The sequence below is a fragment of the Marmota monax genome, unplaced genomic scaffold, assembly GCF_021218885.2.
Source record: "Marmota monax isolate L192 unplaced genomic scaffold, Marmota_monax_Labrador192_F-V1.1 WCK01_AAM20220418_F8-fsc00111, whole genome shotgun sequence".
Classification (NCBI taxonomy): Eukaryota; Metazoa; Chordata; class Mammalia; order Rodentia; family Sciuridae; genus Marmota; species Marmota monax.
In genome coordinates this window covers 1,211,797-1,225,922 of record NW_026695067.1, presented here as the reverse complement: position 1 = coordinate 1,225,922, position 14,126 = coordinate 1,211,797, and the positions used below count along the sequence as shown (strand labels likewise).

The 14,126-nt window shown below is 35.4% G+C and overlaps 1 protein-coding gene across 1 annotated transcript in view; it reads right to left on the bottom strand.

The window, feature by feature from the left end:
- The window catches only part of Ireb2 (iron responsive element binding protein 2), a 53,808-nt gene that overhangs the window by 28,146 nt on the left and 11,536 nt on the right, over positions 1 to 14,126 (bottom strand). The window contains exons 3-5 of the mRNA XM_046428017.2: positions 4,508 to 4,673; positions 3,000 to 3,137; positions 1,928 to 2,146 (exon numbers count right to left, since the gene is read on the bottom strand). Coding sequence (XP_046283973.1) covers positions 1,928 to 2,146; positions 3,000 to 3,137; positions 4,508 to 4,673 — 523 coding nt within the window. The remainder of the gene's footprint in view (positions 1 to 1,927; positions 2,147 to 2,999; positions 3,138 to 4,507; positions 4,674 to 14,126) is intronic.

The window sequence follows — 14,126 nt, the reverse complement described above, 5'->3', positions numbered from 1 at the left end:
TTTGAATCAATAAATCTTCCTTTTCAGAAAGTTAACTTCTATATATGTAGCATTAATCTTTTTTTTTTTAAGTTGTAGATGGACACAATACCTTTTTATTTATTTTTATGAAGTGCTGAAGATCAAACCCAGGGCCTCACATGGGCTAGGCAAGTGCTCTACCCCTGAGCTACACGCCAGCCCTGGCATTAATCTTAAAAGTCAACATGATCTTAACAATCAGGGCAAGTAGCAGGAATAAAGAGTGATTACATAAAACTACCATAATTTCATAGGGAAGGACTCATAGATTATAGTGACTTCTTAGGAAGAGCACATGAAATCACTATAACCTGAGGCTTTATAAAAATGTTGAACCCAAAATTTTTGAACTGGATAGAACTTGAAGAATCCAATTCAGGGGCAAACAAACTAATATATTATTTGGCACTTAAAATATGTGTGAGTGGACATTTTTCTTAGTTATTCCAAATGTTATTTTTTTTAAAAACAGGAAGTATAATTTTTTACTAAATTAAAAAAATTCTGATAGCCTATTAATAATGGGATAAACAGTAGAACTCTCTCTTAAAACTAAGAATAAAAATTTGGAAACTTTTTAGTACATAAAAATTCAACTCAAAGAACTTCTTATTTTGAAAAATTATTAGGAAACTAACTAAATCCTAAGAACAGGATTCTTTTCTAGGCATGTTTACTACTTTCAATGATACCATACAGGAAAATATTTCCCTAAAAGGGCTCATTAGGTTTATAACATATGTGATAATAGTCATATTCTAATATAATACTCTGGATTCAGCATGAAAAAAAAACCCTGAAATCCTCTGTGTGTGTGGGGGCTAAATATAGAGGATTCATAAAAAAGATACAAATGATGAAGGAACATATCAATGGTACAAATTCATTAATATAAGAAATTCAGTTTAAAATGAGATCCCATTTTCTATCTACATTAGTCAGAAAAGTGATACATAGGGCTGGGGATATAGCTCAGTGGTAGAGCATTTCCCTATCTAATTTCTAGCACTCGCATGTGCACACAGACACACAAATTCATGGCTAAATGGCTGAATCTTCTTCTTATTATTATTTTTTTGGTACTGGTGATTGAACCCAGGGATGCTTAACCACTGAGCCACATTCCCAGCCCTTTTTTATATTTTATTTAGAGACAGGGTCTAAGTTGCTTTTGGCCCTGACTAAATTGCTCAATCTGGCTTCAAATTTGTGACCTCCTGTCTCAACCTCCTGAGGAGTCACTTCCTGTGTTGAGGATATAGCTCAGTAGTAGAATGCTTGTATACTGTAGGATCCTAGGTTCAATCCCCAGGACAGGAAAAAAAATTTTGATGGGGTGGGGGGTGAGGGATGAGGGTTACTCAGGATTGGACCCAGGGGCACTTAATCACTAAGCCATATCCCCAGCCCTTTTTTATATTTTATTTAGAGACAGGGTCTATGTTGCTTTAGGCCCTCACTAAATTGTTAAGTCGGGCTTCAAACTTGTGACCTCCTGTCTCAACCTCCTGAGCCAGTGGGATGACAGGCATGGGCCACCACACCTGGCTTTTATTTTTTATTTTGAGACAGTGTCTTGCTAAGTTATCAAGGATCTTACAAAATTATTTAAACTCCTTGAACTTGCGATCCTCCTGCCTCAGCCTCCCTAGTCACTGGGATTACAGGAATGCACTACCACACCCAGCTAGAGACTAACAATTTAATTTAAACTTTGCTTCTTTCAGTACAATAGAAATGAAATACAGCACATAAATGCAGACACAATATAACAGCAATTGGGTGGGAAAATAAAAGTGATTTCCTTAACTGAAAAATAACTAGCACTAAAAAATATTAACAATATTTATTATTATTAATAAAAATTAACTGGCAGTAATAAATATTAACAAAAACATTCTCATACTCAGGCACTGGTTGCAAATGAAAAGGACATAGGATGGGTGTATTCTCAATCTGTGAAGAAAATGTTCCTGAGTTTCGGCCTAGTTCTCCAGAATCGCAGGATCCTCGGCAGGTAGTCTGGCCTCTGCAGGGAAGCTTCTTAGGCTGCATTTTAAGTGGAGAAAGCTTTCCTATTTTCTGTAGGTCACCACCTCCAGGATTTGGCGCATTCTGTATTGCACTATTATCCCCAAAAGGAAACAAAACCATTTAGAAGTAACAGAAATTTAGCTCTTCAAAAAGTGCATGCTATCTGAAGTAAATGAATGATGTTTGAAGGCTAACACTTATTGTTTAACTCAAGTTTTAAAAGCAAATTTCAGATAAATTGTTTTCATTTATAATTTATATTTATGGAGATAAAAACTAATTCTAAGTGCCCCATATAGTCATTTTTATATATACCAATTTAAATAACTTGCTAGCAAGTGCCAATATAGTTCTTTCTAACAACTGAGAAGCACAGAGCCAATAGTTTTAATAATAGAGTGTAAAAACTCTCACGGGTTATAATAAATTGCAATATTATACTGCTACTGCAAGGAATGTAAAAGACTAATGCATGAGAACAGAAATATGGTTTCTTGTTTGCCCTTGGTCAAAGGAGCCTTATAAATATTATGTAAATATTCCACTTATTTCAGTGGAAAGAAAGAGCTTTAGTAAGCTCAATGCTTTTAATCACCAATTAAAGACAAATCTTTAGATTCTCTCTGAAAGGTAAACAGGTTAAAAAACAAAAAGTGAAAACTTAATTCAGATGTTCACTCAAAAAAAAAAAAAAAAAAGATGGTTGTAAGCTTGTATATTTTTATCAAATATGGCAGCAAAAATACACAAACATGAAAATAGTTCTAAACTATGAGTACAGAAAATTTCACCAATTCATAAACTTTCCACAAGTTTTCCTTTAATATACTAGTCAATACTAAATGAAGCATGCTTTACTCTGGCATAAATTGCCTTCCCAGATATTTTATACTTCCACAAAACTTGCATTACTGTCATTATTATAAATATCTGTATTAAAGTACCATTTACTGAAGTCAATTTGTAAAGAATGGTCAACTGTGAGATCTGTCGGACAGGCAGGATGGACTTTTTTAGGATCACCTCCAAGAGTTTTCACTGCCTCCCTCATAGCAGCAAAATCCACCATTGCTGGTATTCCACTTAAAAAAAAAAAAAAAAGAAGAAGAATATCAAATTACAATTCTAATTTTTTTAAATAAAAAGTTTAATAATAATTAACATGTACTTATTCATTTTTATTTTTAAAAAGTATCCTTTATTAGTATTTATTTTTGAAAATATACTCATTATCCAATTTAGCTGTCCCCTGGTTTAATGAGAATTAACATTATTATCTGAGAATTTGAGTGCTTAGGGACAAAAGAGGCAAAAATAAGAAGAGATGATTTTTGGAGGTGCCTGTGGAATTCTTTTCTTCCTCCAATTTTTTGACAGCCCCTCCCTTTTCCCTAGCTCTAAGCCCCTTTGTCCTGTGGTTCCCTCTTATAATCTCAAAGCTATCCACAATAACTGCCCCCCCCAATAACTTTTGCTTATATTCATCCATCCATAATATCCAGGCAACTATGTAACAAGCATGTACTAAATGCCTTCACTGTAATAGATATCATAAGAATGAGGTCAAATAATAGTTTTGGCTCTTAAAGAATTAATAGGGAAGAAAGAGCAATGATTACAGAATAGAAGCATATGTGAGGTAACACAGATCAGACTTAGGTGGGTGGACAAAGGGGATGCTCTAGCAAAATCCTAGGTGCCCTTTGAAATTTAGCTCCAGGTACATTATTCCAATAAATAATTCTTGGGACACCTCAGACCATGCAAGGTCTTTCAGGCTAAAGACATCAGATTTTATTCTAAGTGTGATGGAAATCAAGTGGTACCTGGAGGAATGACATAATCTGATTAACATTTTTAATGAAGTCACTCCATATACCATGTAAAGAACCAACTACAGGCTGCAAGTGTGGGGGCAAGTATACCAGGTAAGAGACTACAGTACTAGTAGTCCAGGTAAAAGAAAATGGGGCTAGAACCAGGGTAACAGTGATGGAGAGGTAGAAAATATTTGGACACAGGATATATTTTAAGGTAGCAATGATAGAATTTGCTGACAAGACTGGTAATAGGGTGCAAGGAAGGAGAGGAATCAGAACTAATCCTAGATTAGAAGCCTAAAAAAACTGGGAGTCTATGGTAGCATTTACTACGAGAGAGAAGACATAGAAAGGGATAGGTGATATGGACAGTCAAGAAATCAAGTTCTGGATATGTTAAGTTTGAGAAACCTACTAGCTACATAGAGATGACAAGCAGGTAGTTAAGGAAAAGCAGTTTTGGAATAAATGGCATGAGAAATATGTGCCTGATTTTTATTACATGGCTTCAGCTTGGAAAGGGAAACTTTTATAAACTTCATAATTAAAAATAAATCCATACATCAGGAAATCTGAATTTTAAAAGGGAACATTCTAAAAATTCATTCACATAAAATGAACCAATGACTCACGTAAAATCTTGAAGAAGAACACGGGCAGGGAAAAAGGGCACTTCAACAATGTTTTGTTTGGTTTTCCAGTCTAAAATGTTCATAACATCTTCTTTTTTCATTAAAAAGCCATCACAATTTCGTACAGCAGCTTCCAACAGAACCCGTATTGAGTAAGGCAGAACATCTGATTCAAGAGAAAATATTACTATTAATAAGAGAACAATCATATGTATATAATGTAAAAATTACAACAGCAAAAAGATAGACATTAATGCAATGTTTTCTCAATTTAAAAATTCACTTTTTAGTCTAACAAACATAGAATCTAATATCATTCATGTTAACTATGACTTTCCTATGCATAACCCCAAGGTCCAAGGCCATGAAAAAGCAAAGACAAAAATTTTCATGTAAGACTTATATTGATTTGGGCATATCACACTATAATCATGACAAATAAATACTTCCTCTTCAGGAAAGACAAGAAAAAAAAAAAAAGGAAAGCACCAAATATAGATTAAATACCTATTACAGAAAAAAAAAAAGTCTGAAAGTTTATAATAAATTTAAAATACTTCAAATCAAAAGCAGTCCAAGTTTAAAAGTAAATCAGGATGCCGGGTGAGAAAAAAATCATTTTATGAAAACTTTCATTCACTCTTGATTACCAGTCTAAAGATATAATAGAGAATTCAGTATTGTTAAATTTTCAATCATATTAAATTCTCTCATCAGATTTGGCCACACAATTAGAATTTAAAAGGAAGAGTGAATGAATGTGAGTGGTTGGGACCAGAAGTGTGGCTGTCCACACAATAGATTATCCTGCAGCTGTTTAAAGGATTGATCTCCAGAATACACTATTAAGAGAAAATGTGGGGCAAAATTGTGTTTATAACACATTCTACCTATCCTTACAAAAGGTTAAAAAATATAGATATGTGTAATATATACATATACACACATACATGTATATACATTATAACATATACTAAATATACAATTTGAAAATATTTACTACTGCCAGGATTACACCTGTAATCCCAGTTATGCAGAAGGACCTCAAGTTTGAGGCCAGCATACACAACATAGTGAGACCCTGTCTCAAAAAATCAAAGGGGCCAAGGATGTAGCTTAGTGGTAGAGTGCCCCTGGGTTCAATCCTCAGTACAGAAAAAAAAAATTATTATAGAAAAGTAATTTTTAAAAAACATATATACATATGTATATTGATATATATGTGTGCCATATATATATAGATACATGTTGAGCATCCTTAATTAAAAAATCTGAAATTCAAAATGCTTCGAAATTTTTTTTATTTTCCTCCATTGATAAAGTCTATGAAAATATTCCAAAATCTCCAAAACTCCAACACTTGAAAAACACTTCTGGTCCCAACTGTTTTAGTATGAGTAAATGATAGACAAGTTTAAAGTCAGAGAAGTTAAGGAAAAAACATAACAAAACTCTGAGCTTGAAACATAGCTCAGTGGCAAAGTAAATGCCTAGCAAGTGTGAACCCTAAATTGAATTCCTAGCACTAATATATAAATACATAAATAAAAATAAAAATTCTTGTAGGGCGTGGTGGCTCACACCTGTAACCCCAGCAATGCAGGAGGAGACAAGGCAGGAGTACTGAAGTTTGAAGCCAGTCTGAGCAATTTAGTGAGACCCTCAGCAACTTATAATGAGACCTATCTCAAAATAAAAAGGACGAGGGATATAGCTCAATGATAAAAGCACCCCTAGGTTCAATCCCCAGTACCAAATAAACACACAAATATCCATACATTTTAATGAGAAATGTATGAATTCGTGATTTATTTTTCTCTTTCTAAATGTTTTCCTAGCTCTATTCACAGAAAATGCCTAGGACAAAGACAACACAATAGTAATGAATCCCTAGTACCTTAGCCTGTTATTTCTAAAAACTATTTCTCATTTTTAAAACAGTTCCTTAGAAAAATGGCTGATTCTATCTGGAGAAGAAAATGTACAAACTGAGCCTGGAACATCTTGTGTTGGAAATAAAAGACTAATAGGGATACTAATGGATCAATTTGATTCAAAATGAATAATGACTGCTATTCACTGAAACATATCAACTATATAAATAGGTCTTGGTTTATAATGACTCTCAAAAAACACTCTTCCATCAATCACCAATGGAAATTGCTAAGGCATAAACTCATTATTCTGAAAACTGATAAAGGGGACAAAAAAAATCAATCATTAATCTTGTCTCCTCTGATTTCAAGTAACTAAGAGTTAAAAAAGAGAGTTCTCCATTTAGAGAGTTACAGCTAATAAATGTAGAAGGAATAATATAATTAGAAAATACACCACAAACAACACCTAATAAAATATCAGCTCTAGGGGCTGGGGCTGTGGCTCAGTAGTAGAGTGCTCACCTAGCATGGATGAGGCCCTGGGTTCAATCCTCAGCACCACATAAACGTAAAATACAGATATTGTGTCTACCTAAAACTTAAGAATAAACATTTAAAAAAAAAAAAAAGAAATATCAGATCTAGACAATGATCATAAAGCTAAAATCATTAGGTTATATGCAGATGGCAGTGGAACTTATAATGGACAGATCAAGCTGATAACACCTATTTCTCTTAGCATCACCCATTATATTTCCTCCTGATGAAGCAGAAAATACAAGTGGCACTAGGAAGTATTATTACAAAACTAAGTACTGTCCATAAATAAGCCCACATATAATCAAATCTCTAGCTTTAACTTCCAGTTAATAAGAAATATGGGCGGGGGGGGGGGGGTTGTTGTGGCTCAGAGGTTGAGTGCTCGCCTAGCATGTGTGAGGCACTGGGTTCAATCCTCAGCACCACATAAAAATACTGTGTCCACCTATTAAAAAAAGTAAGAAATATGGGAGAGAGTAGAACAGTAAAATGAAACTACAAAGCGGCAATCTGCCACATCAAGAACATGGTATATTCTACGGGAAATAACGTGGCTTCTTCAACAAAATAGTAGTAAAGAAAAGGGGGAAAAGAGGACTATTACAAACTAAAAAAGACTTTAGAGACATAGCAATTAAGTGTTATGTGTGGACACTATTTGGACACTGTCTGCACAAACCAAATGTTTTTGATACCAGGAATCGAACCCAGGGGTGCTTAACTGCTGAGCCACATTCCCAGCCCCCCCCCACTTTTTTTTTAAGCGGGTGGGCGCTGCCCCGCTGTCGCCCTGCCCTTCTTTTTTTTTTTTTTTTTTAATATTTATTCTTTAGTTTTCGGTGGATACAACATCTTTGTTTGTATGTGGTGCTGAGGATCCAACCCGGGCTGCACGCATGCCAGGCGAGCGCGCTACCGCTTGAGCCACATCCCCAGCCCAAGCAGCCCCTTCTTTTTTTAATATTTTATTTTGAGACAGAATCTCCTTAAATTGCTTAGAGCTTCTCTAAGTTGCTGAGGCTGGCTTTAAACTCATGATCCTCCTACCTCAATTACAATTTGATTTGTGCAAGCCACCATGCCCGGCTTGCACAAACCAAATGTAAAAATATATCAAGACAACCAGAGAAAAGTTCTTGCTTACTAGATGTAGATTATATTAAGAAATTACTTAATCTTGTTATGCATGATAATGACACAATTTATTTTTTCAATGCATATCAGATATGCATACTGACGAATATTTACAGGTTAAGAAAATGGCATAATATTTGAAAAAAAAATTGGGTGAAATGTTGATACCTGGCTGATAAATACATGGTGGGTTACTAATGAGTCTCTCCTTGCTTTTTTTTCCCCATTAAGAAAAAATTTATTGCCAGTGCAGTGGCATACACCTGTAATCAACAACTTGGAGCTGAGACAGTTCGAGGCCAGCCTCAGCAACTTAGCAATGTCCTCTCTCAAAATTTAAAAAAGGGCTGGGAATGTAGCTCAAGGTAAGGCACTCCTGGGTTCAATCTCCAGTACCAAAAAAATCAGAAAATATTTGACTTTTCTGCTATGTTTTAACATTACGTGCACAAATCAGACATGGTTAACGAACTTAGGACGTTATCGAGCTATTAAAAAATTCAGACCATAAATAAGTAAACAAAGTAAATACAAACAGTAGCAGGTCTTATAAGGGAAGTGAGTAGGATTCAGTAATAGAAGATAGCAGAGGGGATTTTACCCAATACCAATATTCCTCACTACAATGCTACATTTGTTACAAGTGATGAACCTGCATGAATATATCAGCGACCAAAACCCACGGTTTATATTAGGGTTCACACTTAAGTGTTATATCTCCCTGCTTTTATGTTTGAAAATATTCTTACACATAAATGAAAGACTATTAAAGTTGTAATTGAAGAGAAAAATAAAACTACAGAATCAGAAACACTAGATGCAAAGCCTGTATTTGCTATTTACTACATAGAAGTGATCTTTAGAAAATGACTAAGTTGATGCATTTTCTCAAATTGGGAATGCTACCTACTTAACAGAGATGTGAAGAACTATCTTACCTCATCTATTTACTTAGCCACATACCTACCTACCCACCCATCCATCCATCCATTTTTTGTGGTACTGGGGAATAATCCCAGGGCACTCTACTACTGAGCCACATTTAAGTCTCACTAAGTTGCCAAGGCTGGACATGAACTTGCTATCCTCCTGCCTTAGCCTCCTGAGTTGCTGGAATTACAGGTGTATGGGTTAGCTGCACCCAGCTAACAGATCTAATATGTCTAAAATACCCAAATTATGACAAACAGTAAGTACAAATATTAATTTTGATCCTTTTCTCAAATCAGAAAAAGTAATATCCCTCAAAACAGAGGGAATTAGAGGGGAAAATATTTTTAATAAAACATTCTGAGAAAATAAGAAAAATATTATCAAAGAAATTAATACATGATTAACTTTTTAATTTGGTTAATTATACTGAGAGTCTCAGGAATATTTTTCTTTATATGGCATACACCTGTAATCCCAAACCTGGGAGGCTGAGGCAAGAGAATGGCAAGTTCCTGGCCAGCCTTAGCAACTTAGTGAGATCCTGTTTGAAAATTTTAAAAAGTGGGTGGGGTAGGGATGTAGCTCAGTTGTAGAGCACCTCAGGGTTCAATCCCTAGCACCACAAAAAAGAAAGTATTTTACAGAAAGCATGTCATCAGATTTCTAGTTTAACATGGCAAATTATCACTACTTTCTTCTGAAACCCACTAAGTAGTTACAGCAATGTTGTAAACACACAAGAACAAAGAGGAAAAAGCAAAACCAACACAATTTTGGAAAACAAAGTACATGGATGAGTGGTAACAGAATAAACAGAACAGAGAAAGCTGTAACTTAAATTTCTACATGGGGACAGGCAATCCAAAACAAAGACTAGGTATCTGGATTGCCTAAGCTTTCTTAGGGAAGTTAGAATACAATGAAGCAATGCCTTTAAAATTCCAATAGAAAACAATTTCCAGACCAGAAATTTACACACTGGCAAACTACTAAATAATCAGGTAAGGTCTCAAAAATCTACTTCCCAGGCAACCCTTCTAAGGAAACTTCTGGAGGATATGCTCTATAAAACAAAACAGTAAACAAAATTAGAAAAATCATGAAATCTAGGAAAAAGTCTCCAACATAGGACCAAGAGCAAAGACTCTTTAAAGACCCAATTGCTGTGAAAGTCACAGTGTAATCAGTTTCAAATGGAGCAAAAGATAAAAAAGTCCAGAGGGGATGCTGCCAATAAAACGGAAAAAAAAAAAATGATTGATTTCCTGATTATAACCAACAGGAGTTCAGTTCTCTTGAACAGTTTGGAAATAAATTATTGATAAGAATACTAAAAACTAAGCAAACAAAAAAAAAATCATTAATTACAGGGAAAATACAAAATTGTATGAGAAATGTGCAACAATGACTACATGGACTGGCTGAGAATGATTTATAGTGATAATAAATTACAATGAGATGCATGAATATATGTAGAAGTATCAAATCCTCATTTTCCATAGCAGAAATTCACTAAAATCTGAAATAGAAAAATAAAAGAATCAGCAGCATAAGCAAAGACTATTTAATTATGTGCAGGAAATTACCAGAAAAAAGCAGCCACGAGAACTGAAATTTTTCTGGGGAGCAGACACAGGGAGTGGGAGATAAGAAAAGGGACTGCTATTTTGGGTATAATCTTTGTGAGGGTTTTAAATTATATTATTTGAAGATTAAAAAGCAATTACCAAATAGTGCTATGAGAAAAATGAACCACAAATGTAACTAGACACTTTTTCACAAAGAAGCACTGCCACAAATTTGTCTAATTTCAAAATCATGACAGAGACTTATTACAAGGAAAGATGCAACCAAACAAAATTTCATATTTCATCCCGTGGAAGTCAGTCTCTGATATTATGATATCATTAATGTTGGCCTTCTGATATTCATGCTGCCATGAAATCTGTTCTGAATCAGTTCTGCTAGTGTGACCAACAATGTATGGCAGAGATGAGAGTGTATGATTTTCAAGACCAGGACATTTTTTCCACTTCAGTCTTCCTCTCTTACTCACTCTGGGGAAGCCAGCAGATGCCTGTTTTGAAACAATCAAGTAGTCCTTAGGAGACACCCATATGGGGAAGAATTGAGGCCTCTCCATCATCAGTGAACACCAACACCTGCCAGCCATGTGCTTGAACCCTCAGAAGCAGGTTCTCTACCTTTGTCTAGCCTTCAGGTGAATGCATCCTCAGAACATTTGGCTGTAACCTCATTAAAGACCCTGAGCCAGAACTCCTCAACTAAGTCATTCTGAAATCCCGAATGTATAGAGACTATGAGAGATAATAAATGCCTATTATTGCATTAAACTACAAAGCTTTTGGTTTGTTATCATCTTCTTCTGCTGTTATTTATTTAGGACCTACTAAGAAACAGGTGCTTTATATCAGCATTTGGTTTGGTTTTTTTTTGGTACTGGGAATTAAACTCAGGGGACCCAGGGGTGCTTAACCACTGAGCCACATTCCCAGCTAGATTTATTTATTTATTTATTGAGACAGGGTCTTGCTGAGTTTCTTAGGGCCTTGCTAAATTGCTGAGGCTGGTTTTGAATTTGTGATCCTCCTGCCTCAGCCTCCTGAGTCGCTGGGATTACAGGCATATGCCACCATCCGCAGCAATCTCATGTAATTCTTAGAGTAAACCCATAGGATTTTTCAGTAGAAGAGCTACATAGTAAAGAGAAAACTAGCAGATGTGAGAGAATGGACACAGATGCTCTGGTTTGTTTTTTAGCAATATTAATCCCCCACCCCCGATTCTGGAACAGCTATAAAGTTCACGGAAGGCCCTTAATCCCTTTCTTCCTCCTCATTCTCCCCACACCACCCCATATACTCTCCTGTTCCAATAAAGCATCTTAAAGTTCCCTAATCTTCTAAACCTTCCCAATTCCCATTCTCATATCTGTTCTTCAATACCACAAGGACTTAAATTTCCTCTTTCAGTCAACGCCTGCTTGTATGTACTTTCCATATGTATATAGTTCTATATGGCTCAATTTCTTAGTTCCCCAAATCCTATTTAACTTGCCTCTTTGTTTCAACCTATCTGCCCGGGGGGGGGGGGGGATCAAACCCAGGTTTTTTTTTTTTTTCCAGTTGGTCCACTCCATATCACTTCCCTGTTCAAGAACTGTTCTTTAAAAAAAAAAAAAAAAAAAAGACTTTACTAAGCCAGGTGGTATAGTGCATGCCTGTAATCTCAGCAACGCAGAAAGCTGAGATAGGATCCCAAGTTAGAGGCCAGCCTTGGCAACTTAAGGAGACCCTGTCTCAAAATTTAAAAATTATTAAAAAAAAAAAAAAAAAAAAAGGGGGGGGGGAGATGGAGCTCAGTAATAGAGCATGCTTTAGCATGGGGGGAAAAAGGAAAACAATACCTTTATTGAGGTAATTATTATCTTGTATTGAAATACTATCATCTTGTAATTCACCCTTTCCAAGTTTACAATTTAATGATTTTTAGTAAATTTGCCAAGTTGTGCAACCAGCATCATGAATCAGTTTTAAAGCATTTTCATCAAGCCAGCAGTTCCCTTACATCCATTTACTGGTAATCCTCGTCCTCTCCTCTCCAATCCCAGGAACCACTAATCTGCTCCATCTGCCTTTTTGGACATTTCATATAAATGGAATCATATAATAAGGACTCCTGTATCTGGCTTTTCTCATTGAGTGTGCTTTTAAGGTTCATTCATACTGTTGCATGACTATAATTAATTTCTCTTCGTTATGAAAGTATTCCATCACATACCAATTCTGTATATCCATGCACCTACTAAAAAGATATTTAGGTGTTTCCAATTTTCAGTTATTAGGAATAATGCTGCTAAAACCATTAGCTTGCAAATTTGTGTAGATTGATGTTTTCCCTTCTCTTGAATAAATACCTTAGAATGAAATTGCTGAGTTATATGGCAAATTTATATGTAACATTTGTTTGTTTTCCTTTTTCATGGTGCTGGGAGCCAAACTCAGGGTCTTGCCCAGGCTAGACAAGTACTTGACCACTGAGCCATCCCTTAAATTTTTAAGAAACTGCTAAATTGTTTTCAAAAGTGGAAGCACCATTTTATATTTCCACCAGCAATGTAGTATGAGAGTTTACATTTTTCCATATCCTCTCCAACATTTGTTACTATCTTTTATATAATACTCATTCTAGAGAGTTATGAAATGGCAATTCAATATAGTAGTACCATGTAAAGGAGGAGAAAGGGGGATGGGGAAACTCTAAAAAATGCATAACTATAACCTGAGTTGAGTCCTCACTATTCACCCAGAATCCTACTTTTTCTGATCTACTTATTTTCCAACACTCCACAACAATTATTTCCTATCTTCATTCACTCTCCTTAAAACAGTCTCTACTTACCTTCTATAGGAACTAGAGTACTTCCTATCTCGTATTAACAGAAACCAATAGTTCCTACTTGGGCTTCCTCCTATATACCCACAAATCTTGCTGTCTGTGGATTTACCCTTTCCCTAGTTAAGAAGGGAGCTACAGAAATCCTCCTATTAAATGCCAACTTCTCTCTAGAAGCTCTGCATCCCATTCCCACTGACCATTTTAAGACCACAGTCATCAATCATCACCTTCTCTTTTTGCCATTTACTGCTTAACTGAATTCTTCCCATCAAGATTTATAGTCTGTAGCCCTAGTTTAACAAAAAAGATTCCAGAAATGCCATCTTCAAATTTTGAACCAAGTTTTTTGAAAGAATTATCCATATTCCCAAGTGTACTGTTCTACCTTCCATTCATTCCTCAGCCCACATCAATCTGATTTACATCCTTAAAACACCAACAAAGGAGGGTCTCAGTAGAGTCCTAATATCCTTTCCATAATATTCAACAAGGCTAACAATTTCCTCCTTAAAGTGGACTTTTTCTACTGGCTTCTACAACACCCTTCTTTGAAGACAATTTTTACATGTCTCATCTTACATTTCTGCATGACTTGCAAATAGAGACAATAACTGCCTTTGTTTCAGACTGTATTCTCAAAGCTTTCTGCAGTGATTAACTTCAGAAGATAGTGTCTCCCTCTGCAGCAAAGGGCAGATAAGATTACTGTCCATTAT